General features: G+C 54.0%; 1 protein-coding gene across 1 annotated transcript in view; it reads left to right on the top strand.

Annotated features, from left to right (window-relative positions):
• DHRS3 (dehydrogenase/reductase 3) overlaps positions 1–19,234 on the top strand; it is a 41,076-nt gene extending 21,842 nt beyond the window's left edge. Inside the window, exons 2-6 of the mRNA XM_039223157.1 lie at positions 10,782–10,925; positions 11,637–11,756; positions 12,107–12,345; positions 16,526–16,651; positions 18,721–19,234. Coding sequence (XP_039079088.1) covers positions 10,782–10,925; positions 11,637–11,756; positions 12,107–12,345; positions 16,526–16,651; positions 18,721–18,805 — 714 coding nt within the window. The 3' untranslated portion in view covers positions 18,806–19,234. The remainder of the gene's footprint in view (positions 1–10,781; positions 10,926–11,636; positions 11,757–12,106; positions 12,346–16,525; positions 16,652–18,720) is intronic.
• The last annotated feature ends 3,051 nt before the right edge of the window (positions 19,235–22,285 follow it).

The raw sequence follows: 22,285 nt of genomic DNA on the forward strand, positions 1-22,285 counted from the left end.
TGTCTGCCACTTGGCCTCCCTGCTGTTCCCCAACGCCCTGAGCTCATTCCCACCCCAGGACCTTTGCATTGGCTGCTCCTTCTGCCTGGAAGTCTCTTTCCCCAGAAAGAGCCTCCTTGAATGTGTGAGTGAGTGAGTGAGTGAGTGAGTGAGTCAGGACAGGGAGCAGTGAAAGAGCTTGGCTTTGGGGTCTAGGTTGAAACGCTGCTCTGTAACTTCTGGTAGCACAGCTTGTGTGCGTTATGTAGCCTGCGTTCATTCACACACCACACTTATGGCCCCGTTTCTCAGAACGGTGATGCTGGAGAGCGGCCTGTGACCACGGGCTCTCCACCCCTTCTCGGCACCTGCGTCTCAAGGTCGCCTGGTGTTCTCGGCCGGGAGGGAGGTCCAGAGGCGTCAGCTAGCAATTCTGGCCCCAGGCTTCCCGCTCCCGGGTTTTGCCAGGGTTTTGCCAAGCGTGGTCTAAGGGGAGACAGAAGAAGGTGCAGCCCTTGGGCTTGTAGGCTGTCCATGCTTGTGAAAAGAAACATCAGCCCTTGAGTTTCTGGCTGGAAGTGAGAAGTTGTTCTGCTCTTCCTTAGAGTCTGTCTTTGAGATGGTGTCCCTGGAGGGTTTGGTCCTGGCACCAAAAAGATTCACAAGCATCACACTGTGGGATGAGATGGGGACTTAGCCCAGTTGTCATACTCGGTTTCTGTATAGTTGCTGAAGACATGGCTCTTGGCAGGTGGAAGTATTAGGTTTGTGTGTGTGGCGGGGGAGGGGGGTGTGGCTCTCAGGAACGTAAAGCTTCCATCATGGAGGGAGATGTGTGTCCCAGAGACCAGAAGTGATCTGGAAAGTAAGAAAGCAGGGACGTGCACACACATGTCCATGGCATCTTTGTCCATAACTGCCAAAACGTGCAACCAAGAGCCCCTCCATTAAGTGAATGGATTAATAAACTGAAACCTTCAAACAGTGAGATACTATTCGGCACTAAGGAAAGGAGCCGTCAAACCACGAAAACACACGGAGGCCCCCTCACTGTATGTACTAAGTGAAAGAAACCAACCTGAGAAGGCTATCTACCGTGATTCCAACGATATGACATTCTGGGAAGGGCCAAACCATGGAGGCCTTAACTGTGTCGGTGTGGGTTGATCAGTTGTAACCAGTGTACCACTCTGATGGGCGACGTTGGTAATGGGGGAGGCTGTGCATGACGGGGTGCAGGGGAGTTGTGGGAACTCTCTGTACCTTCCTCCCAATTTTGCTACGAACCTAAACCTGCTCTAAAAAAAATCAAACCTTAAAAAAATTTTTTTAAAAGCCTCTAGTGGCCCTATGTGATCTGTGGATCAAATATGTATTCTTGATCCCAGAGGTCAAGGGCAGTATGTCATTAGACTCGACCTCAGCCTGTCCATGCTGTCACCCTCTCCTGGGAGCTCCAAGGTGGCCTAGGCTGCTGCTTTCATTTCTCCAGGACCACACTTACGTGGCTGCCCCGTGGAAGGGCTCTCCCCTCTTCTCTGTGTGTGTCTCTCTTCTGTCTCTTATAAGGACCCCTGCCATTGGATTTAGCAGCCACCCTAATCCAGGGTGATTTCATCTCAAGATCCTTAACTTGATTCATTACATCTACAAAGACCCTTTTTCCCAATAAGGTCACATTCACGGGTGTTGGGGGTTAAGAATTGGACGTAACTTCTTGGGGGGACACAAGTCAAGCTGTTATGCCCCTCCCCGGGGCAGTAGTGAGGACCTCATCCACAGGGTCCAGAGCAGGGCCTGGCACACAGCGAGCGCCCAAGAAACGTTAGCGCGGTGGCGGCGGTGAGCACCCACCATTCCCCTTCTTGCCCGCTGAGAGAACAGGGGTGCTCCTGGCACACCCCTCCCCCCTCACTGGCCCCAGGCACTGTGCTCCATCGTGCTCAGGGACAGTGGGTCCTATCCTCACCTGCTCCCCAACCTCAGCCTCTAAAGGCCCCCAGTAGCCTGGCAGAGGGGTGAGGATCCTCACTGTCACCCATGGAGCAAATTCTTGGTCAGCAGGACCATGTGCTTACATGGTCACGGGGCAGCAGCTTCCCTTCCTTCCCCGAGAGGTGGACACCTTGCCGTCCAGCCCTTGTGTGGTGTGCGCTCAGTGACAACTGTGCGGTGGATACATAAGGCCCTTTATGGAGTCACTTTGCTCCTACAGGTGAAGTTCAGTGGCCGAGGGCACCGGGTCGGGCATCAGACCCAGCAGGTTGGAGTTCCGGCTCTACCGCCTACCAGCTGAGTAACGCTGGGCATATCACATAGCCCCTCCATGCCTCAGTTTCCTCATTTTCAGACTGGGCATAGTGCCTCCCTTCTAGAGCTGCCAGAGCACGGGGAGGGGGGTCCCCGTGGCAGGTTCCGCATGCCATTCCTGGTTCTCCCCGCGGCTCCCGCGGGCCAGCTCCCAGCGGGACCTGGGCGGAAGGAAGTCTCTGTCCGGCTCCAGGCTGTGGTCAGGGCCTCGTGGGAGGAGGACACTGCTGCCTGATCTAATCTGAGGAGCTTCCGAACGATCTGCTCCTACAGCTGAGCTGGCGATAGCCAGAACGTTCTGGGCAGGCCCAAACAGGGAGCGAGGCCAGTGCGAGCCTGCTCTGCCCGTCACCGAGCAGCTCGGCAGCGCAGGGACGGGAAGGGGGAGCCGCCGCCAGCCTCAGTCCCCAGCAAGGAGTCCAGTGCCTTTGCCGCCAATGACCTGCTGGGGTCACGCGTCAGTGGGGGGACCCAGACGGCGACCTGGAGGCTACACAAAGGGCAGTGTGCGGACGGGTGCACGAACAGTGCACAAAACAGGGCTCCCGGGAGGGAAGGTGGAAAGATTAGAAAATCCGAAACGTCTCACGGGGTAACCCATCGCTGTCGTTGATTCTGAAGGGTTGTCTTTGAAAGAAGGGTTGGTGGGCTGCTTGCCTGTGTGGGGGTGACAGGCCAGCACTGCTGACGGGCGAGAGCTGGAGGCAGCTGGTTGGGGTTCACTCCTAGACAAAAAAAAACTTCTGTGCTGGAGAAGAAAGGGCTCAGGATCCAGAGCGGGACTATTCAAGCTTCGTTTTATTTTTTAGCAACAGAATCTGTATAGAGATGGCTGTTCAAGAAGACGGATAAAGTGACAGTGCTCTGAATGACCCGGGTGGGGGGAGGGGCCGGGACCCTTTGGACCAGTTCTCCCGCCCCTCAGCAGCCCTAGAGGCCCCTCACTAGATTCCCCCGGGTTCCCGTCAGCACGCCTCGGGAAGTCCTTGCACAGCCTTGACACTGGTCACCTTTGTGGGCCAGGAGTGTGGACAAAGAAGGGTCTCGGAAGTCGGGCGGAAGGATGGACATGGAGAGGTCGCTATGATTCTGCGCTTCTGCCCCCGTTAAGGCTGCGTCTAGGAGCAAGGCAGCGAAGCCCCGGTGGGGGTCTTCCAGGCATCTGTCACCCCTGTGATTCCAGTTTTATAGGGGGTGGGAGAGTGGGATCTTCCGCGAGCAAGGATCTGTTTCTGTCCCCGAATTAATAATGATAATAATAATAATAAGAACTAACATTTGTCGTGTCCTTTCTTCATCTTCCCAACCACCCTTTGAAATTAATAACCTTAGGGGCGCCTGGGTGGCTTAGTCGGTTGAGCGTCCGACTTTCGCTTAGGTCATGATCTCACGGTTCGTGGGTTCGAGCCCCGCGTCGGGCTCTGTGCTGACTGCCAGCTCAGAGCCTGGAGCCTGTTTCAGTCTGTGACTCCCTCTCTCTCTGACCCTCCCCTGCTCATGCTGTCTCTCTCTCTCTCTCTCCTAGAAATAAATAAAATATTAAAAAAAAAAAGAAATTAATAACCTTAATTTATAGAGAGGTTCAGTAGGTTTTCTAAGTTCGTGTAACTTCTGAGGGTAGAGCGGAGACTTGACCCCAGTTGTTTCTGGCTCCTGAGCCTGTGTTCTAGCCATTTTTCTCAAAAGATAGAGGGTCTCTTTTTGGAAATGGGCAGGACTGTGAAAGAGGGGAAAGCTTAAAATTTAACTTACGCTGGAGAGCGCGTGTCTCCCTCCTAGCAGCACCGGCCCGCACCCTTGCGCACCGCCCCTTCACCCCTTGCTGGTCGCACGGACCTCTGTGGTTTGCTCGTTCCCATCAAGCCACAAGGATGGGTTTTTATGAACGTACTCCCGCTGGAGGTGCTAAGAGTGAAGGGGAGCTGTGCACCCTCAAAACTATGACCCTCCCACCGCACACCCCTGCCATAGTTTGGGGTCTCTGGTGGCTGTTTTCTTCCTCCTGGGAAGCCAACTCAGCACCACTTTGCTCCAAGACATGGGGCCCACGAGACATGAGCTGTTCTGCCAAAGACTTTCCGAGGGACTTAGATCTTTCCAGGGCTGCCAATTATAAACAGATGCTCCTCCTGGGACCCGCCCGGAGACCACCCAACTCACGTCACTGGGAAGGGGGACCGTGTTCTCTGCAGCTGAACTCCAGCAGTGAATGCCAAGTGCGGGCCTGCATGCAAGCACCTCTGGGCAAAGAAGGCAAGGCTGGGGGGAGAAGAGTCACTCACTGTTCTCTGGTCAGCAGATTTCTTTCTAGAGACCTCCCTGGGCCAATGCCACGTGACGGTGTTCTTTGGCTTCTACTCTTGCTGGGTGCTGAGGTTACCAGTGAGTAGAATGGATAGAATTCCCCAGAGGACCTTGCGAGCTTGTGCGGGAGGCAGGGGTGTGCACGCACAAAGATCAGTGTTGGCAGCTGGGAATGGAAGCCTTGAGGCACACTGCACTGGTGCTTCTAAGTGGTGTGACCTTGGGCGAGTCATTTTACCTGCCTGAGCCTCACCTGTTGAGTGGACAGAGTTAACCATACCACTCACGGAACTGTAAAGATGAAAGAAAAAACACACGGAGGGTACCCAGCCTATATAGTGACATTGTTATTGTCGAAAGGATCGAAGGAGCAGCCAGGAAAGCTTCACAACGGAGGGGGTCATTCAAGCAGGGTTCTGCAGGATGAATAGGAGTCTGCAAGTAGGCTTGGCATTTAAAGCCAAGGAAAACAGCGTGCTGGGCACTACGTAAGGCCGCAGGGAACTCAGAACGAGTGAGATTTATTCCCCACCATCCAGGAGACGAGATGTAGATGGGAAATGGCGATGACAACACACTTGAGGCCAAGTTCAGTGCGTGGTGTGTGGGTGTCAGCCTGCACCTGTGAGCTTCCTCACTCATCCTCACAACAATGGGGAGAGAGATCCCAACGGACACCCCCCTCACAATGGATGGGAGCTCGGAAGAGGCAGAGCCAGGGGCCAGGGGAGCAGGCAGGGCTTGGACCCGCGGTGCTGAGTTACCTGTGTGTCAGTGATCTGTTTGCAGGGTGATCTGTGGGGAAGCTTTTTATTCCGCGTAACTTTTTGAAGATCTTAAATGACAGTAGTTTTCTTTAGAGACAGTTTTCCCAAAAGAGGCATAAAGGAGCAAAGGATAATCAGCCACAATCCCGCCCCAGGACAACCCCCGCTCTTAGGTGGCCTGGCGACTTCCCTTAACCTGTTCTGTTTTTAGAGTTGAGATTATCCTGTATGGACAGGGCTGCAGCTCTTTCCCTGAACATTAGATCCCTCAGAATGTTCCCATGTCGTAAGCGCTCATCGTTCTAAGGGCTGCAGATGAGGCTGTATTAAGAGACTGCTGTAATTTTCTCAGCATTTTGTCTCCACGAGAAACAGTAATAGAAAACATGTACCGAACACTAGTTGGGTGCCAGCTTCTGCATTCTTAGTCTCCACAGGACCCCACGAAGCAGGGACATGGCTTTTCTCCTACTGGGAGAGCGCATGCTTGTGAAAAACCTCTGTTCAAACCCCAGCTCTCTCACTCAGTTGCTGTGTGACCTCAGACAAGTTGCTCAGCCTCTCTGAGCTGCCGTTTCCTCGTCTCTACAACGGGCATAATATAGCTTCCTCATCAGTTCCCAATTTGTGTACTTATTTTCTAAAGATTTATTTGTAAGTGATCTCTACACCCAATGCGGGGCTCGAACTCAACCTTGAGATCAAGAGTTGCACGTTCCACCGACTGAGCCGGCCAGGCGCCCCTCGATCCCCCAGTTTAGAGGAAGTTCCCCTCTTTGTTCTTTATCCCACCGCCATAATTTGTGTCCGACTGTCTTCTCGCCCGTCACTGTCTTCCCTCCCTGGAGCACGGGCTCCCTGAGGCAGGGACCGCATGGGTTTTGTTCTCCGTTGGGTCCCTAGCGCTGGGCACAGTGCCTGGTCTATATAGCGGGCCCTCCGGGCAGTCCTGGTGGGCAGACGGCTGGGGTTGCTGTGGACGCGGGGCGAGACAGAAGACGGGGCTGGGCAGGCGCACTGGGAGGACACGGGGGGCTTCAGAGCGGGATGCTCAGAGCTCAGGATACCCCACTGCACCTGGGGGTCAGGGGTGCATCTGCCTGAGGTCAGGGGCTCCGGGTTCCACTCCCGCCTCCGCTGCCCACGCAGGGTGACTTTGGGCAAGTCACTTAGCACCTCCGGCCTCACGGTCTCCTCAGCTGCAAGAAGCGGGTAACAGTGGCCTTCACCTTGGGGCTCCTCGGGCTCAGGCTGGCTGGAGCTGTGGTGAGGGCAGCTTTGAGGGAGAGAAGGGCAGGGGCCCCTGGCCAGACAGGGCGGCCGTGGCCTGGGAGGCTGGACGTCTTGGTCCCCTTCTCTCCACGCAGCCTGAAGGACAGGAGCTAACCGTTGGCCCCAGAGAGGCTGGGAGGCCGCCAGTGCGAAGCCACCCCAGGCCCTCGTTTTGTGAACCTGGCCTGAGTGAATCCCGGGAGCCCTGGCCCTCGCCGGCCGTCCCCCGTCCTGGGAGGGGCCCCTCCACCCCCTCCTCTCCTGCTCAGCCCACGCTCCTCTCAGACGCCTGCCTCCTGCCCTCCCGTCCATTCCTCTGTTTGACACTGGGTGGGACTGTCTGTCGTGTCAGCTGCCCGGAGTCACCCCCCGCTGACTCTGGGTAGGGACCGTGTGGGTACAGCGCCTCTGGGTCCCCGGAGGGGTCCAGGCCCCGCACCGGAGAAGGAGGAGCCAGCAAGACACGAGCGAAGTTCTCGCCGTCACCTCCCGTCCCCAGAGGACCACAGCAAGGCACGCGTGGGCCTGAGCCTCTTTTTCATCTGAGACTCACCCCTTCAAGGGTCTCAGCCTCTGAATTGACTCTTCACCTCACAGCGCAGCCCCAGGATGGTTTTGAGGCTCTGCGGAAAATCTGGGTCTCGCCGAATTTTGGTCCAAGCCGAGTCTGTGTTGAGGGATCAGTGGCTCCGTCAAGGAAGATGGGATGGTCTCAGCCTTCACACGCCCTCCCCGCCCGACCCACCTGTGGCCCTGAGCTGTCGTTCATTCACCCAGCAAACAGCACATGCTGTGCGGGGCACTGGAATATGAAAATGAACAAGCCGGGATTGAGGGCCGTCGGGGGGGCTCCCAGCCCAGTGGGGGTGGGGCGGGGCCGGCAGAAGGTGGACCTGTCATCGCGCCCGGGAAGGCTGGGGGCTCTGAGCACAGGCGCCAGGAAGCCAGCCCACCAGGGCATCCTCAGCAGACCCCGAAAAGAAAACGGCCCCTGCCCGTGGAAAATGAGCGCACACAGCGCTCGCTTTGCCCCCTCACCCCAGCCCGTTTCCCTCTTCCGCGCATTCTTCCAGCCACGCGGACTGTCCTGGCCTCCCTGATTTCCCGACGGCTGGTGTCCTGGGCAGACCAGAGGCGGGCTAGACCTGACCCTCCCTGCCCTACCTGAGAACTGAGAGGGGCCAGGTCAGGAAGAGTTAGTTAATCTGGCCAGGAGCCCCGGGTGCCCCTTCCGCCGGAACACCCGTGCACACCTGCGTGTGCTGAGAAGCAACCCAAGGTTGCCTCCTGCGCGCGTCGCCGCTCCGGACCCTCTGAGGTGCTTGCGTGTGCTCCCAGGACCCCTGCACCTGCCACGCACCCCAGCTTTCAGCTTCCTTTCTCTCTCCTCTTGTCCAGAAATTCTCAGAGTTCTCAGAGGCACTGCCTTCTGCCAGACCCTAAGGAACCGTGCAGACCCCGTGGTCCTGTGGGGATCTGGAGGTGGGATAGGGTTGAGCAGGGGCCAGGGGAGGAGAAAGGAGGCCAAAGATTACCTTCACCTCCTCAGGCCAACATATTCAGAATTAGATGGAGGGTGCTTGGATGGTGAGAGAGAGGGTGGGTAGAAGGAAAGAAAGGAGAGGTGGATGGGTGGATGGATGGATAGATGAGTGGATGGATGGATGGATAATGGATGAGTGGACTGATGGCTGGCTGGACGGATGAGTGAGTGGATGGCTGGATGGATGGCTGGCTGGCTGGCTGGATGGATGGATGGATGGATGGATGGATGGATGAATGAGTGGATGGATGGATGGATGGATGGATGGATGGATGGATGAATGAGTGGATGGATGGATGGATAATGGATGAGTGGACTGATGGCTGGCTGGCTGGATGAGTGAGTGGATGGATGGATGGATGGATGGGTGGGTGGACAGACAGACAGACAGATGGGGTGACAAGGGAGGATGGAAGGAAATTGGGGTGATAAGGACTACAAGTGGAGGATGCTTACACCCAGTTGCCTTCCAAGATGTTTGTTTTCTTCTTCCTGAAGCGAATCTCCCTGCCTCCCCTGAAGGAACATATTCTAAGTCTGTTTTTAGTTCAGTAGACAAGAAAGTGTCCCTTGGAGGCTGTCTAATTGCAGTCCGTTCACCCTTGAAGGACTTTTGCGGTCATGGAAAGCCACTGATGGAATCCTTCCTTGTAAAACACTTCCTGTATTTTAAGACTTAATTATAAGAAATAAAGTGATTGGACTAGGTGGGTCTTTCCCAGGGATGTTTCAGGGGGTGAAAAGTCCCTTTTATTATCTTTTTAAAAATATTTCAGGGGCGCCTGGGTGGCTCAGTCGTCTGACTCTTGATTTCAGCTCAGGTCATGACCTCATAGCTTGTGAGATCGAGCCCCAAGTTTGGGCTCTGTGCTGACAGCGTGGAACCTGCTTGGGATTCTCTCTCTCCCTCTCCCTCTGCCCCTCCTCTCTCTTTCTCTCTCTCTCTCAAAACAAATGAACATGTTTTAAAAGTTCTGAAAGTTTTTAAAGCACTAATAAAAAAAAAAAAGCAAGTCCATTGGAGAACACCAGCTCTCTTTTTTTTTCTTTCCTAATAAGGCAAAGCCCATTGCTTTATTCAGGTTATTTGTACATTCCAGCAAGTTTGGGAACACACCAGTTCCCAATTGGGGGCCCTTTCTGCTTAAGTTAAAGTTCTGAGATTTTAAGGTGTACAGTTGATAGAACTGTTCCCACCACCAGCTGCTTGTCTGGTGACTTTTCTCTCTACTGTGTCACCGAGCAGACTGGAGAAATCCATCAGATTCCGGGCTGGTGTGATTGGAGCCACCTCTAACCTCCACTTGAAAATGCCTGCTTGCTCGACGCAACCTTGCTGTGCTCATTAGTTTCTTCTAGAGGGAGAAAATCTGTAGTTGGACGTGAAATGTCTTCCTTGTGAAGAAACCTAGTTTCACACATGGGGTACCATGTTGGGTTTCATTTTTCAAGGAGGAATTTCACTGGTAATTTTAGAAAGAAGGAAGAAACAAAAATAGAAACCCATTAGACCAATCCGTGAGAAAACTTCATCTCTTCCTTTTTTCTGATGCCTTCCAGCCCCTGCCTCGGTCCCCCTGTGCTGACGAAGCTGAATCTTATTAGGGTTCTTAGTTCCCTGTCTTCTGACCCTTTTACCAACAGGGGCCTCTCTGGACCCAGGGATGCATCATGTCATGGGGAGGTGGGTTGTTCTTGCTTAGGGCAAGGTTGAGAATGAACCAGGCTTCTCTTCTGAGCCTTTTATGGCCAGCCATTCATAAATTTGTCCAACCTTGTTAGAGTCCATTCATTGCCCCTCCCAGGGTCTCCTCCTAGTGCAATGGGTCCCACATTTATTACCTGTGGGGATGATAGCATTTCCTTCTAGTGGGAGCCTCGGTGCCTATCTTCTCACCTCCTTCCCAGTAGGACCACAGCTAGGTGGGGAGTCCACTTCGCCTCTGTGGGCCTCATGCCAGGACTTTCCAGTCCATTCTGGAGGCTGGTACTCATAAACCCGGCTCCAGACCTAATGGATGAGAAGGCCAGCTTGTTCCTGAGAACATTCTGGAACACCATACAGAGGGAGTGCTGTCAGTCCAGACTATGTAGGGTAACTAGAGTCTGTTTGGTGGGAGGCATCCTGTTGAAAGGAATGTATAAGAAAGACTTGTAGGGGCGTCTGGGTGACTCAGTTGGTTAAGCGTCTTCAGCTCAGGTCATGATCTCGCAGTCTGTGAGTTCGAGCCCCTCGTCAGTCTCTGAGCCTGGAGCCTACTTCCAATTCTGTGTGTGTCTCTCTCTCTCTGCTCTTCCCATGCTCACATTCTGTCTCTGTCTCTCTCTAAAATAAATAAGCATGAAGAAAGACTTGTAAATAACGCATCAATCGACTAGTCATAAATGGGCTCAGAAACTGTCTGTTCACTTCAGAATAAGCTCTATCCCTTTAGAAAGTCATACTGTTAATGTGCCTGGCACACTGTCTTTGAGTGGAATCGGGGAGGCTTGCTACTTGACTTACCAATTACTTGGGCAAACTGCTTAATTTCTAATGCCAACCGTTGAATCACGATGGCTCATTTAATCATCCCCTGTTTGGTGCTGTCATCCTCTCCTTCCAGATTGTTCTCTGGGGCCGGACTGAGAAATGCCTGAAGGAAACGACAGAGGAGATTCGGCAGATGGGCACTGAGTGCCACTACTTCATCTGTGACGTAGGCAACCGGGAGGAGGTATACCAAACGGCCAAAGCTGTCCGGGAGAAGGTGAGTGCCTGGGAGGGTCTGTCCTGAGCTTGGCTAGACACAGGACAACAATAGCCAGAGAACATTCTCACCTACCTGGCCTGGGAGAGAGCATTGCTAAAGGCAGAATGGCTGTTTTGGGGCATGTTTGGGGACTGTCCGAGAAGCTGGCCCAAGCTTTATGTGCATGTCTATGTGTGTGTGTTCGTGTGTGTGTGTGTGTGTGTGTGTGTGTTGTTTGGGGCAGGGATTAAGGGTAGGGGTTGATTACATAACAGGAGTAATCACCTGTTGTCCCCTCTGGAAGTTTAGACCTTGTGAGTTTCTTGGGGGGGTGGGGGGAAATGCCCCATCCCCCTGTCCCGTCCCCCTCTGGAAAGATCCTTCTCTTGACTCCCGCCATCTGGTCACCCAGAATGTATCAGTGAGCTCCAAAAGAGCAAAACCCATCCTGTTTGGTATCTGGCACACGGTAAATGTTAAGTGCTTCTATGTAACAATAACCTCACTTACTATTAAACACGCTCTGTGCCACAAAGTATTTCTAACCCTCAGATCAACCCTGGTATGGCCATCAGCTCCATCTCACCAATCCAGGTTGATGCTCAGAGACATGAGGTGGCTGTCCAGGGGCACACAGCCGGTGTTGAGGAGGCAGGTCTCTCCCCTGTGGGTGCAGGCCACCCAGTGGGACCGGCTGCCCTAACGGCCCCGTGGCCCCCTTGCCCACAGGTGGGCGACATCACCATCCTGGTGAACAACGCCGCCGTGGTCCATGGGAAGAGCCTGATGGACAGTGACGATGATGCCCTTCTCAAGTCCCAGCACATCAACACCCTGGGCCAGTTCTGGGTAAGGGCAGTCCTGGGCCACAGCCGGCCCTGGGTGTGACAATGACGTGTCCTGCCCTCCTGGGTGCTGTAGAGGAGTGGGGAGAGGCTCACCGGGGCTTGAGCTCAGGCCAGGCGGATTTCGGAAGACAAGGTGGCCAGGTAAGAGCAATGCCAGCCCCAGGAGACATCTGGACGTAGAGAAATGTGGAGCTCAGTGCCCTGCAGTGGGCGGGCCTCGGCCCCCTCCCGTCCCAGGAGAGCTCAGTCACGGACTGAGGCATGTGCCCAGGGTGGTCGTGCCCCCCAGAAGCTTTAGAGGGGCTGCTGGAGACCGCCGCAGCTCCACACTGACCTCCCATCCACCCGCAGACCACCAAGGCCTTCTTGCCGCGCATGCTGGAGCTGCAGAATGGCCACATTGTGTGTCTCAACTCCGTGCTCGCGCTGTCTGCCATCCCCGGTGCCATCGACTACTGCACGTCCAAAGCCTCGGCCTTCGCCTTCATGGAGAGCCTGACGCTGGGGCTGCTGGACTGCCCGGGCGTCAGCGCCACCACCGTGCTGCCCTTCCACACCAGCACCGAGATGTTCCAGGGTATGAGGGTCAGGTCAGTGAGCCGGGGACGCCCCGCCCCCAAGCCGAGCCCCACAGCAGATCGGGCCAGGACATGCTCAGTACGCACAGAGCTAACGTTTATAAATGTCACGGAAGTCCTTTATCTTTGGTTTTGCGGTCTCTTGCCTGATTCTCTATGTGCAAGGCGGTGGGACACTGTAGTGGCTCAGGGAATGCACTACGGGAAACTCTAGCACAGGCAAAACCAGGCCAAGGTGATAGAAATTAGAACGGCGGCCGTCTCTGGAGGCATGGGGACATAGCCTGGGAGGAAGCACAAGGGAACATCCTAGAATATTTAAAAATGCTCTCTCTTCCTGATCCCAGTGGCAGTTACATAGGTAAAAATTAATCATGCTATACAACTTAAGATTTATTTCCACTTTTTATTGTATGCAAATTATAGCTCAGTTTAGAGAAATACTGAAGCCCAACCCCCTCTCCTCTGGGCCAGTCGGACTCCAGGGGAATGGGAACTACTGGTTGAGAGCTCATGCTCACCTCCCAGCAGGTGGCTGACTCACTTATACCTGTATTGTACCATGTGACCCTGGGTCCAATTAGTTCCCACTGCAGCCTTCATTGCTCATCGATAAACGGGAGGATGAGTGGGGCGCCTGGGTGGCTCAGTCAGTTGAGTGTCCAGCTGTGGCTCAGGTCATGATCTCACAGCTCATGAATTCGAGCCCCACATCAGGCTCGCTGCTGTCAGCACAGAGCCCCAGTGAGCCCACTTTGGATCCTCTGTCCCCCTCTCTTTCTGCCCTTCCCCTGCTCATGCTCTCTCTCAAAAACAAATAAACATTCAAAATAAAAAAAATAAAATAAAATGGGATGACAAGGATGTCCACACCTAGGGTTCTGTGATAAGAATAAAATGGGATCTGGCATGGATACTGCATGAGTATATAGTAAGTGCCCAATAATGATGCTGTAATGATGTACAGTCATGAAGGGGCATAAAGTTAGAGACAGACGACAATGGGGAATTATCCAACAACTACTTTCCTTGCTTTTGCAATGCAGCATATAATAATAGATTTGCCTTCTAAATTATACACATCAGGTTTTTCCACACATGACGATGGCGTGGACAGTCATCGCGAGAATTTAATGAGACGGTTGGTGGAAGGCATTTAGCATAGCATGAGCCATGTGGGAATCACTCAGTCCCCTTTAGCTGTTAGTATTGAGAATGATTTGGTCATCCTTGCTTCTCTACACTTGTGAAATCTTGAGCCAGTCTTGCTACCTCCCTGAGCTTAACTTTGCTCATCTGTAAAACAGTGGAAACAATATTTCCCTCTGGGGATCTTTGGGAAGATTACAAATAATACATGTGAGGCAGCTGGTGCAGAGCCGGGCATTCTAGATGCTCAGTAATGAATGCATGTGTGATTCATCTTCCTATCCGATCATACTTTTCATGTGCCACAGAAATCCATATTTTCACCTGACTCACATGCAAATGATCATGGATTCTGTGTTTAGAGGCTTAATGGCAGTTAATGTCCCATATTGGGTGCGACCCCCCCCCCCCAACATCTTCGTTTGGTTCCTTTTCTTCTGAGCATACAGGAGGTGCTCAGTAAATGCCTACTGGATGGAAAAGGAGCGGGGGCAATCCAGGGCTTCAGTTGGGCTCCAGAGCACAGAAGTGGGCGGGACATTAGCAGACCTCTCTCGCGGTGTGCCTGTCTCCTCTTCTGGTAGTTTCCTCTTTATGATCTGAAGGAAATGCAAGACAGTGATTCAGAGTTTGGGCCCAGACAGCCGAGGACCAAATCCCAGCTCTGTGTGACCTTGGACAGGTTACTTAGCTTTTCCATGCCTTGGTTTTGTCTTTAAGGAGGGATTGATAATGTCCCCCCTTCTTCACAGGTTAGATGAGCTCCTAGATGTGAATCACCTAGCCTGCCTGGCAAGTCGTAAGCACTAGGGGAAGGTCAGTTACCTGGGGTTGTGCGGGGGAAGGTCGTAAAAGGATGATTGATGTTTAACCAACTCCCATTTCCTAAAAGAAAAGGAAAGAAAGAAAGAAGAGAAACATCGGCTTCCTCTCCAACCATGATTCACAGCTTCCCAGGGTTGAGGGGAGGTAGAGACCGATGTTTAGGAGAAAACTGATGGTTTTCTGGCAAGAAGGGCCATGAACGAGCTGTTGTTTGCACGTTGCTATGTATTGATCTTGTTCTGAGTCCCAGCCACAACAGCTACTTTACAAACGCTGTTGCACTTGGCCCTCAGCAGCGCTGAGAGCGAGCTCTTATCCCCACTTCACAGACGTGGGAACTGAGGCTCAGAGGAGCAAGGCTACCTGCCCAGGGCCGCACAAATGGGAATTGGCTGAGCACGCTTTTTCTGCAAGTCTGCACTGCCTCCGTGGGAATACTAGCCCCTCTGGTTCCCTGTACACCCATTCTGCCCACCAGGAGGGGAAGGAGAAAGTCTCCAGTGCTGGCCTTCTCTGTCGGGATCCCCTGCAGGGTGTTACTAGGAAGGGCCCCCCGTACCCACAGAGCTTAACCCTCTCCATCCTGTCTTCCCTTCCCCCACGTAGCCAGCAGGACGGGCCCTGGTTGGGGCTGGAAAACCAAACCGTTCGCCATGTCTGTACGGCTCCTCTACACATGCGTCTTATTAGGCCCCTGGGGGCCGCCCTTCCAGGCTGCAGAGCCGTGAGCACCTTAGCGGCACATTGGGATAGCAAAGGAAGCTCGTGGCGGGGAGGGCGTCGGGGGAGATCCGCGGGTTCTCGGAGACCGACCGAGCCCCTGCTGGGGTCCCCAGAGTTGCCTTTGCCCAGGTGACATCAGCTCCCTGTGACTCATCACCCTAAGTGCTCCTGCTACCTGAGCGCAAGCCCTTCGTGGGATCCAGGTCAGCCCTGCGCCTACAGGCCCACGAAGGACGGGGGGACAAGGTGTGAGTGAGGACGGGGACAGAGCTGTGGCCTGGGGCTCATGCTGGCCTGGCTTGAGCCCTTAGGGCCCCGCCTTCTCCCCAGAGCCTCAGCCTCCTTCTCTCTGAACTGGAGCAAAAGGTTTCTGTTGCGTTTAGCTCAGGCCCTGACACTTAGGGAACATCATCACTGTGCGGGTCTCAGGTCAGAGGCCTCCGAACAGGCCTGAGAAAGCTCCCTGGCGTCTGCTTTTTCAATCATTCATTCATTCACCAACCCAGTGGAAGGCGCCCTGTATATGTTTGACTGGCTCAATTGGAGAATCAAGGAACCAAGGAGGGGACCAGCACGGGGGCATTCGGGGAGCAGCAAGTCGTTCAGGCTTCATCGGTTCAGCAAGCATTTATCGAGCTCCCACTACATACCAGACACGGCACACCAGGGGATAAAACAGGGAGCAAGACCAACCAGACCTCTGCCCTGTGGCTCTCACAGTCTGACGGGGGAGACAGGCCACGGACAAGCAAACAAGCAGACAGGCAAGGCCGAGCGGTAAATGTGGTCGAGGGGGTTAGCAGGGGGAGATCAGAGGCCACCCAGAGCGGATGGGCCGAGAACCAGGACAGCTGGCCAGAGGCCCTGAGATGGCAGGGAGCTGAGGCGACAGAAACAAAAAGGTTGGCCTGGATTTCGGGAGCAGAGTGACAAGGGAGAGGGTCAGGCGGTGGGCAGCGCCCAGATTCAGCAGGGCTGTGGGCAGTGCTGGAGAGGGTCTGAGCCGGGCAGCAGCAGGAGCTGAGTGACATTTTATTATTTTTTTTAAATGTTTATTTTGAGAGAGAGAGAGTGAGCCCGGGAGAGGGGCAGAGGGAGAGAGAGAATCCAGAACAGTCGACGTGGGGCTGGAACTCACAAACTGTGAGATCACATCCTGAGCCAAAATCAAGAGTCGGATGCCTAACTGACTGAGCCACACAGGCGCCCCTGGGTAACATTTTAAAGGCAGCATTTTGGAGAATGGGTCCCGGCGGTGGGCTCCAAGACCTCCACTCTCCAGGCGAGACTCACTGGGAAGAAGGGGAAGGAGGAACTCCCAACATTTCTGGGGCAGCGGGGTTGGGGGGGTTTGGGGAGAGTGTTCCAAAGGGGACTCAAGTCTCCCAAACAGGAGAAGCCAGAGGGACGGTCCGCGGATGTTATAGCCATGGAGATGGTCCGTAGAGGAGCTTCCTTCTCTAGGAGAAACCCATAGTGTCTCTTCCCGCACCAGGTTCCCCAACCTCTTCCCCCCGCTGAAGCCGGAGACCGTGGCCCGGAAGACGGTGGAAGCGGTTCAGCTCAATCAGGCCCTCCTCCTTCTCCCATGGACAATGCATGCCCTCATTATCTTGAAAAGGTACGGGCTGGGGGAGAAAGCTTGGGGCCAGGCTCACCAGGGAACCCCCGCTGGGGAGAGGCAGGCGGGAGGAGAAAGCACATCTGTGATCGATTACTCATGTCTGCAGTGGACAGGAAACCGGCCTTTGTTAGTAACCGCATGAGAAATTAAAACGGAGAAAAATTGTTGCAAGGCTTATGTATTTATTTATATTTAAAAAATGGATCGATCAGCAGTAATAAGTCCATTCCTTGTTAGCATAAATACGATCTCGTTACAAAAAGTGTATTTTCCAAAAACTACTTAGTAGGAAGAATGGCGTTGTTTTGCATTTTTGGAAAGTTCTTTCTTTATTGCCTGACTTAATTGAAGACAACTGGATTCTTATGTCTGCTTCTGAGTCTAATGGGTTGTGATGTCACATGTCGCAGAGCCTTCAGAAAATTCAGCCACACGCTGTGAGAGAAGAGGGTGCAGTGGCAAATGTGTCTTAGGGTTATTACAAAAACGGGCCTCTGAAGAGATTTCGGGTGTCCCCTAAGGGTTCCTGGGCCACACTTTGAGAACCGTCATTCCCGAGACTGGTCCTTGACCCCCCGGGTTTCAGAAGTTCAATCTAATGGGGAAAACAGGGATTGCAATGTTAGGGATTCACAGAAATGCTCCCAGGTGGGAGGTACCAGGACAGTATTTTCCAGGAAAATATACCAGGACGACCTCAGGAGTCAGGCTTTAAAGAAGAGATCTTCCTCCTTCAGAATTGGCTCAGCATCGCATTTCCTAGAACTTTCTAGACTTTGAGCAGCTCACCCTGCCCATCCCAGTCCCACAACGAAGGGGCCATTCCAGGTGCCCAGCTGAACACGGTGCGTTAGGGAGAGCTTCGACCCTGGAGCCCCAGCCCAATCCCTCTGACCTGAAAGGTGCCCAAGTGCCTTCTTCAGACCTCACCTCCCAGGAGCCCAGGTTCCCCTCTGGCTGTGCGTCTACGGCTGAGGAGTGGCTCCAGCTGCAGGCCCAGAAGCTTCTTCATGGAGGGGGACACGTCAGTTAGTCCTTTGTTCTCCAAACTCAAAGCTCTTTCAGAGAGAGAGTAGAGGGGCGGGGGGCGTCTGGGGCATTTGGGCCACATCTTTGCATCCTTTAGTCCATCCTGACTGCGGCTCTGACATGCTCCTTGGCTGCATCTGTGAGCCCCTAGGAGGGTAGAGCTTCGTGTCCTCACCAGGATGAGGCCGCCACCCTCCACCTTGGACTTAGAAGCTTCTTAGAAACATTTTCTGAACATTTCTAGAAAAAAGCTCGTTTGTCTAGAACAGCTCAGTGCTTTCCACAGAAGCCTGTAGCCTGCATTTCCTGTTCTATCCTCTACTACTTTCCATGAGAAGCAGAGGCCACCCCCACTCCCACCCCTGGCACTGTACCCCCTTCCCACTCCCCCCAAAAGAAATCTTTACAAGCTCAACTCTAGTACTACCCCGCCCCCAGGGAGCCTACCAGATTGCTCTGGCTGGAAGGGAGCCTTTCCCATCCTGCGCCTGGAGTGGTCCAGGGCCCTTCAATTTGATTCAGCAAATGGATTGGGGCCCCCTCTGTGCCGAGCCCCACACTGTGGGGCCGGGATCAGAGAGAAAGTATCTGCCACCCATGGGCTTGCCAAAGAAGCAGCAAGGACCCTGCCAGGGCCCGCTGGGGAAGCACAGGGCCTTGGGGAGCCCAATGAGAGGCCTGGGGGTGAATCTGGGAAGTTTCCCCGGAGGAGGTGGTAACGGTGCTTAACTCCTCAATCCCACACAGCAAATATTTGTTGCATACGTGGCTTGTGAGAAGTAATTGATATCCTGGATACCTATTGGCTCCAAGATGCTAAGAATGTGGCTTTGAAAATTTGTTTCTACCAGCCACCTTTACCTTTACCTTGGAAACATTGTTTATCCACTGACTTGAAAGCCCTTCCTCCATGGCCGGGTGGGTGGGCGTGGCTTGAAGAGAGGGGTGGGGGCAGCGTTTGGGGACCCTGCTCTACTATGACCTGGTGGCTGGTGTCCTCACTGACTCTCTTCTCTTCTCCCTCCCCCCTCCCCCAGCATACTACCACAGGCTGCACTGGAAGAGATCCACAAATTCTCAGGAACCTATACCTGTATGAACACTTTCAAAGGGCGGACATAAAGGCAGGATGCAGAGACATGCTCGAAAGCCATGGAACCTGAGGGGGCCACGGCACGTGGGCACACCCCCATGTGCCTGTCCCTTGGCACACTTCTGCTGGGTGAGCAGGACTGCTCCTGTCCCCAGGAAGAATCCGGGTGAACCCCTAGGCCAGCCCCAGGACCTTTGCACAGGACTGATGGGCGTAACTCTGACCCCCATGGGGAGGCAAGAAACCAGCCAGCAGCCACCTTGACACTTTCATACATTTCTGATTCTGTAGAGTTTATTGTTAAATTGCTTCTCGAGTCTAACCAGCCATAGCAGTGTGTATAGACTGTTTCCAGAAAGGTCTATACCCAGATGCTCTTTTCTTTCCAAAATCCACCCATCCTCCGCTTGTGCAAACTGGTTTTATGGCAGGAATGATAAATAAAGAGATGGTTTTTGCGAGTTCTTTTGTGGAAATCCCTGAACCCCTGGTCCTTGCCCTTTGGGAAGGGACTGATTCTGACCACGAGACCCCATCTTATAAGAGATAGTTGGTCTCCTCTGGGTCCCCAGCTTCTGGGAGTGGAGCGGGTGAGGAGCAGGCAGAGATGGCAAGAGGTATTGGCACCCCAGCCTGGGGTACACGGTTCCTTGCTGCTTCCACCAGGTCCCTCCCAGCAGCCATGAGTTGGGGGACACTTTGCACCCCCCTCTGGTTCCCTGATACGACCTTAATGAACTGGTCTGAGGAGAGCTGCTCTCTGCTCTGCTACAGCCTTGCCGGGCACAGAGTAAGCAGCTCAGGAGAGCAGAACCCGTCCTTAGTGAGAACCCACTGTCTACTGAGCATGACTGGGTACTGAGAGGGCAGTGTTGCCAAGAAGCCAAAGTTCTGAAGGCCACCATCAATAGGGTGCTATGGGCCCCTGACCCAGACTGGACTGCAGGGGATAGAAGGGACACAGCAAAGGGGGCCCTGGGTGGCTCAGTCAGTTAAATGTCCGACTTGGGCTCATGTCATGATTTCATAGTTCTGTGCTGACTGCTCAGAGCCTGGAACCTGCTTCGGATTCTGTGTCTCCCTCTCCTTCAAAAATATTTTTAGATGTTTTATTTATTTCTGAGAGAGAGAGAGAGAGACAGCGAGAACAGGGGAGGGTCAGAGAGAGAGGGAGATATAGAATCTGAAACAGGCTCTAGGCTCTGAGCTAGCTGTCATCACAGAGCCCAACGCGGGGCTTGAACTCACGAACTGTGAGATCATGACCTGAGCCGAAGTCGGACACTTAACCGACTGAGCCACCCAGGCGCCCCACTCTCTCCTTCAAAAATAAATAAACGTTAAAAAAGAAAAACAAAAAAACAACCAAGTGAAATAGCAAAGAACAGAGAGGTCTGGAATGGCAAAATGGACTGGGGCTCAGTCGATGGGGAAAATTATGGCCAAGGAGACGGGAGAGATGCCCCATGGTTTGCCTGGTGTGTGCTCTTCTCTGCTGCAGCAAGCTCAGTAAACCTGACCTTGGGCAGGGGCACAAGTGGACAATGGCCTCTGTCCACATGGGTCTTGCAGGTGGACGGCCAGGTGTGGGGTGAGTGGGGGGCAGGCAGTGGAAGAGCTTCCCCAAGCCTGTGTAAGGCCAGTTAGCCTTACACACAACTCATGTTAGCAGAAGATTAATCTCATAGCTCAGTCTATTGTCAGTCAGGTCTGTGTGCAGAAATGCCAAGTCATGATTATATCCATTGTTCATGTAGTACCTACCAAGTGGCCGCCAGGTTGAGGGCATCACAGTCTAACGGTTAATTATCCACTGCACCCGGCAGCAGCTCTCGGAAACCCCTTCCAGCAACTGCAATGTATATCAGCCAGGATACAACCCCAGGTCTCAGTGACTTCAACAACGGAGGCTTGTCTTATGACTGCCACTTGTCCTTCACAGGTGGCTGTAGCTCTGCTCTGTGTCCTCTTCACACTGGGAGCCTGGCTGAGAGAGGAGCCTCCATCTGGGACAATGTCTTGTGGCAGAGCTGGTAGACACACCTGGCCACCCAGGATTGGCTCTGAAAGTTTCTGCCTGGAAACAGTGCGTGTCACTTCTGCTCACAGCTCATTGGCCAGAACAGGTCATGTGGTCCAGACTGCCATGAATGTGGCTGATATACAATCTCCATGGAGGAGTGGTCCATAATTTTGAACGGTTATGCAATCTGCCACACCGTGGAAGTTGTCCATAAGAATATAAGGAAAAAGTGAAACGTAGGCAGGGGGTGGAGGGAAGCCGATAGACGCTGCCCAGGGATATGGTGGCCTCTCAGTGGTACACACCGTGTCCTGAGCAGAGCCCCAAAGAAACGCTGGCCTTTTGTTGAGGTGGTATTGGAAAGATCGTTTTGTAGGTGAGAAAACAGACTCAGAGCAGGGAAATCATGTGCCCGGGTTCATAGGGCTTGTAAACACCAGAGGCAGAATTTGAACCTGGCTCTGAGCTGCAAGCCCGTTCACAGCAGCAAGAGACTCATCATCTTCGTTTTGGTGCTTGAGGACACGTGTCACAAAGTGGGGGGAGGGGAAGAAAGCTGCTAACGGCGTCCACCCGGCACCCTTGCCAGCCCGGTGAGGTCAGGCCTGGAACGTCCACGGGCTTGGCCTGCCGCTGTGCTGTCCCAGAACCACAGCCAGATGCCTGTCACTGGCTCTCACGGGGGACAGGTTCCAGGCAGGGGGCACATCATGGGCAGGGATGGATGAGGAGGAGGAAGTGGCGATCCCGTCTGCTAGCCAGTGAGTGTCCAGTGCGACTGCCGCCTTCCTGATCATCCGTGGGCGGCAAGCAGAGTTCTGAGGTTACAGCTGGCTCCTGGCCAACCTTTTGGAGGGAATTTGACTCCGGAGGTTTCCACGAAATTGCATGCGACCTGCAGGCCAGGAAGACAGTGAGAATCCCAAGGGTCCGAGTGGACTCTGGGAGTGACAGGGCCAGCCAGCGCCCCCCGCCCCCCAACCAGGGCTTCATGAGAATGGAATTGGCTTGGCTGTGTGGGACCTCACATCTTCCCAGAGCCCCAGGGGCTCCTGCTGACAGCCAGCATGGCCGGGTCCCACCCCGACCCCTCCCTCTCTGCTGGGACACTTTTCAGTCTTTCTCTGGATCTCTTCCCAGAGGAACCAGGGAAAAAGCCTTGGGCAGATTCCCAGGAGACCCTATCCTGGTCCCTCCCCCAGAATGGTCTGGGTGCTTGGAAAGCCTTGAGAGTGAGGGAGGAGATCTAATCCTGTCCCTGAGCTTAGCCAAGCCAATGAGAGTGACAAACACTGAACCCTGGCTCCCTGACCCCCGAGGGGCAGGACAGGGAATGACAGCCCTGCAGAGGAGGCTCAGGCCCTGGGAAATGACCTAGTTGCCAAGCCGGAGGCCCCTCCCTATCTCCAAAGACAGCCGGAGTGGAGGTGGGCACCAAGCCCAGGGAGGCGCCAGACCCGAGCCCATCCTGGCAGGGTGCCAGGGA

The sequence above is a fragment of the Hyaena hyaena genome, unplaced genomic scaffold (genome assembly GCF_003009895.1).
Source record: "Hyaena hyaena isolate Hyena2069 unplaced genomic scaffold, ASM300989v1 scaffold_1283, whole genome shotgun sequence".
NCBI classification, from domain to species: Eukaryota; Metazoa; Chordata; class Mammalia; order Carnivora; family Hyaenidae; genus Hyaena; species Hyaena hyaena.